We start from the raw sequence: 3,809 nt of genomic DNA, 5'->3' as shown, positions 1-3,809 counted from the left end.
CCCCCCCCTCTCCATCCTCCTCTCTCCCTCCTCCCCCCCCTCTCCCTCCTCTCCCTCCTCCTCTCCTCCCCCCCCACTCCTTCCTCCTCTCTCCCTTCTCCTCCCCTCCCTCTCCCCCTCCCCTCCCCCCCTCTCCCTCCCACTCCTTCCTCCTCTCTCCCTCCTCCCCCCCCTCTCCCTCCTCTCCCTCCTCCTCTCCTCCCCCCCCACTCCTTCCTCCTCTCTCCCTTCTCCTCCCCTCCCTCTCCCCCTCCCCTCCCCTCCCCCCCTCTCCCCCCCACTCCTTCCTCCTCTCTCCCTTCTCCTCCCCTCCCTCTCCCCCTCCCCTCCCACTCCCTCCTCCTCTCTCCCTCCTCCTCTCCCTCTCCCTCCTCTCCCTCCTCCTCTCCCTCTCCCTCCTCTCCCTCCTCCTCTCCCCCCCCCCCACTCCTTCCTCCTCTCTCCCTCCCCTCCCCCCCTCTCCCTCCCTCTCCCTCCACCTCTCCCCCTCCCCCCACTCCTTCCTCCTCTCTCCCTCCTCCTCTCCCCCCCCCCCACTCCTTCCTCCTCTCTCCCTCCTCCTCCCCCCCTTCCCTCCCTCTCCCCCTCCCCCCCTCAGTGAGAGGGCAGTAGTCGGTATCGGTGGTCGGTATCGGTGGTATCGGTATCAGAGTGTGTGGTGGTGGATCAGCAGCAGTAGTGGACCGGACCGGGACAACATGGTGAGAGTCTCTCTGCGGGTCTGATGTGGTCTAGAGGGGGTTGGGGGTCTCTGGTGGACCGTTATGTGTGTGGTTAGCATGCTGCTAGCTGTTAGCATGGCCGCTCCGGTACTGCTCCCGTTATTCGGTGATGACGTCACACAGGAGGTCTCCCGGTACCGGGGTTGATCTGGGGCCGTTACCGGAGCTGGTTCTGGTTCTCTCCGTGTACCGGGCCTCGTGCTGGACCGGACCGGACCGGGTCGGGCCTGACCCCCCAGGCTGCAGGCCTCAGGCCCGGGGCGGCCATCTTACCCCTCAGACCCGGTCCGACCGGGACCAGACCAGGACCGGGACTAACCCAGACCAGCTGGACCAGACTAAAACCGGTCCGCTGAAGGACCCGGTCCAGCAGGCCAGACCTGGTCCGGGTTCAGGTTCAGGTTCAGTAGCAGAGACAGACACACAGACTGCAGAGTCACTGCTGGAGGCCTGCTGCCCCAGACCCGGTCCAGACCCGGTCCAGACCCGGTCCAGGCCCGGTCCAGACCCGGTCCAGGCCCGGCCCAGGCCCGGCCCAGGCCCGGCCCAGGCCCGGTCCAGACCCGGCCCAGGCCCGGTCCAGGCCCGGTCCAGACCCGGCCCAGGCCCGGCCCAGGCCCGGCCCAGACCCGGTCCAGACCTGGTCCAACTCCAGTTTAACTCCAGTTTAACTCCAGTTTAACACCAGTTTAACTCCAGTTTAACTCCAGTTTAACTCCAGTTTAACACCAGTTTAACTCCAGTTTAACTCCAGTTTAACATCAGTTTAACATCAGTTTAACACCAGTTTAACTCCAGTTTAACATCAGTTTAACTCCAGTTTAACATCAGTTTAACTCCAGTTTAACATCAGTTTAACTCCAGTTTAACACCAGTTTAACTCCAGTTTAACTCCAGTTTAACACCAGTTTAACTCCAGTTTAACATCAGTTTAACTCCAGTTTAACATCAGTTTAACTCCAGTTTAACTCCAGTTTAACATCAGTTTAACTCCAGTTTAACATCAGTTTAACTCCAGTTTAACATCAGTTTAACACCAGTTTAACTCCAGTTTAACTCCAGTTTAACACCAGTTTAACACCAGTTTAACTCCAGTTTAACATCAGTTTAACACCAGTTTAACACCAGTTTAACACCAGTTTAACTCCTGTGCAGGCGTCAGGTGTGACAGTGAACGATGAGGTCATCAGGGTGTTCAACGACATGAAGGTGAGGAAGTCGTCGTCCCAGGACGAGGTGAAGAAGAGGAAGAAGGCGGTTCTGTTCTGTCTCAGCGAGGACAAGAAGAAGATCATCGTGGAGGAGGGGAAGCAGATCCTGGTGGGGGACATCGGCGAGTCGGTGGACGACCCCTACGGCTGCTTCGTTAAGCTCCTCCCCCCCAATGACTGCCGATACGGGCTCTACGACGCCACCTACGAGACCAAGGAGTCCAAGAAGGAGGACCTGGTCTTCATCTTCTGGTACAGTACTCATCAGGGACCAGTCACACCTATCGGGGACCAGTCAGAGACTAGTCACACCAGTCAGGGACCAGTCACACCAGTCACACCAGTCAGGGACCATTCACACCAATCAGGGACCAGTCACACCAGTCAGAGACCAGATCCTGGTCCAGACCTCTCAGGTTTGGTCCTGGTTTTAGGGGTTAGTCCTGTAGACCTTTTGTACTTCAGAACTTTTGCTACACGTGACTTCAGGTGCGTCCATTAGCTCTGGTTCTGCTTCTGGTTCTGCTTCTGCTCGCTGCGTCACAGTTTTATTTTCTCTTGAAGAAACAGCTGATCAATAATGTTGTTGTTTGTCTTGAGGTGAAAATGATGAACCAGAACCAGAACCAGAACTGTAGAGTAGCACTGAGACCCCCACGGTCTACAGGTTAAACCACGTCGTGAGTTTGTGTTCTAAACACTAACAATTTAAATGAGTTTGGGTTCCATTTATCGGTTCTCAGCCTCATTGGTTACTATTGATCCACGTGGACCCTGAAGAACCCTGAAGAACCTGAAGAACCTGAAGAACCCGTAGAACCCGTAGCGGTCCATCACTGTGGGTTCTGACGGTTGGTGTTGTGTTTCAGGGCTCCAGAGAACGCTCCGCTGAAGAGCAAGATGATCTACGCCAGCTCTAAAGACGCCATCAAGAAGAAGTTCACAGGTCAGTCCTCATGTCACCTGCTGGGGGTGTGAATGGTGTTTTGTTCAGGTGTGATTGGTGACCCCTCAGTAACATCAGGTGTGTCTCCTCAGGTATCAAACACGAGTGGCAGGTCAACGGGCTAGACGACATCCAGGACCGCGCCACGTTGGCTGAGAAGCTGGGCGGGAACGTGGTGGTGTCTCTGGAGGGCAAGCCGCTGTGATGTCACGACGGCGAGCCGAGCGGAGCCAAGCCAACCGCCGTGCCATCCGGACCGAAGCACCTGACCTCACCTGAACACCGCCGCTTCACTCAGCAGCTTGCTCTGTATCGCGTCCTGAAGGAGTTAACGTCTTCACGACTCTACGATTTCTTTTGTTTTTGTTCTTTTTGCTTTTTTTCCAACATGGAGATCTCATTAGCATAATGATATGAGATCTCATTAGCATAATGATATGAGATCACATTAGCATAATGATATGAGATCTCATTAGCATAATGATATGAGATCTCATTAGCATAATGATATGAGATCACATTAACATAATGATGATGATAGATCTCATTACCATTATGAAATAAGACCTCATTAGCATAATGCTATGATATCTCATTAACATAATGATATGCAAGCCCCTCCCAGTCTGTTGCCACATGACTTGTGTTCACCTGGCAGAAACAACAGAATCACCGTACCGGAACGTTGTCTCTCGCTCAGCCAGAGTTTTGCCAAAAAGTCGATGTGAAGGAAGCAGCCACACGTGAAGGAAGCGAGCGCCGCGCTGCGAAGCTCCGCCTCCTGCAGCACACGGGTCATGACGCTTTTTCCATATGACTTTATTTATTATTGTAACGTGTTGTTTCTTCTCCGGCGCCCTCATCGTTAGTCTATGCATCCAGAGGAGGAGGAGGAGGAGGAGAAGAAGAAGAAGGTTAGAACACTACCGC

At 54.4% G+C, this 3,809-nt stretch overlaps 1 protein-coding gene across 1 annotated transcript in view; it reads left to right on the top strand.

Moving 5' to 3' along the window:
- Positions 1 to 535: 535 nt before the first annotated feature.
- The window catches only part of cfl2 (cofilin 2 (muscle)), a 3,562-nt gene continuing 288 nt past the window's right edge, over positions 536 to 3,809 (top strand). Inside the window, exons 1-4 of the mRNA XM_037762932.1 lie at positions 536 to 701; positions 1,878 to 2,185; positions 2,803 to 2,879; positions 2,972 to 3,809. The exon at positions 2,972 to 3,809 is cut by the window's right edge and continues 288 nt beyond it. Of these exons, the coding sequence (XP_037618860.1) occupies positions 699 to 701; positions 1,878 to 2,185; positions 2,803 to 2,879; positions 2,972 to 3,084 (501 nt within the window). The 5' untranslated portion in view covers positions 536 to 698 and the 3' untranslated portion in view covers positions 3,085 to 3,809. The remainder of the gene's footprint in view (positions 702 to 1,877; positions 2,186 to 2,802; positions 2,880 to 2,971) is intronic.

The sequence above is a fragment of the Sebastes umbrosus genome, unplaced genomic scaffold, assembly GCF_015220745.1.
Source record: "Sebastes umbrosus isolate fSebUmb1 unplaced genomic scaffold, fSebUmb1.pri scaffold_113_arrow_ctg1, whole genome shotgun sequence".
Taxonomy (NCBI): domain Eukaryota; kingdom Metazoa; phylum Chordata; class Actinopteri; order Perciformes; family Sebastidae; genus Sebastes; species Sebastes umbrosus.
The sequence above is the reverse complement of the archived record's forward strand: the minus strand, read 5'-3'. Positions and strand labels throughout refer to the sequence as shown.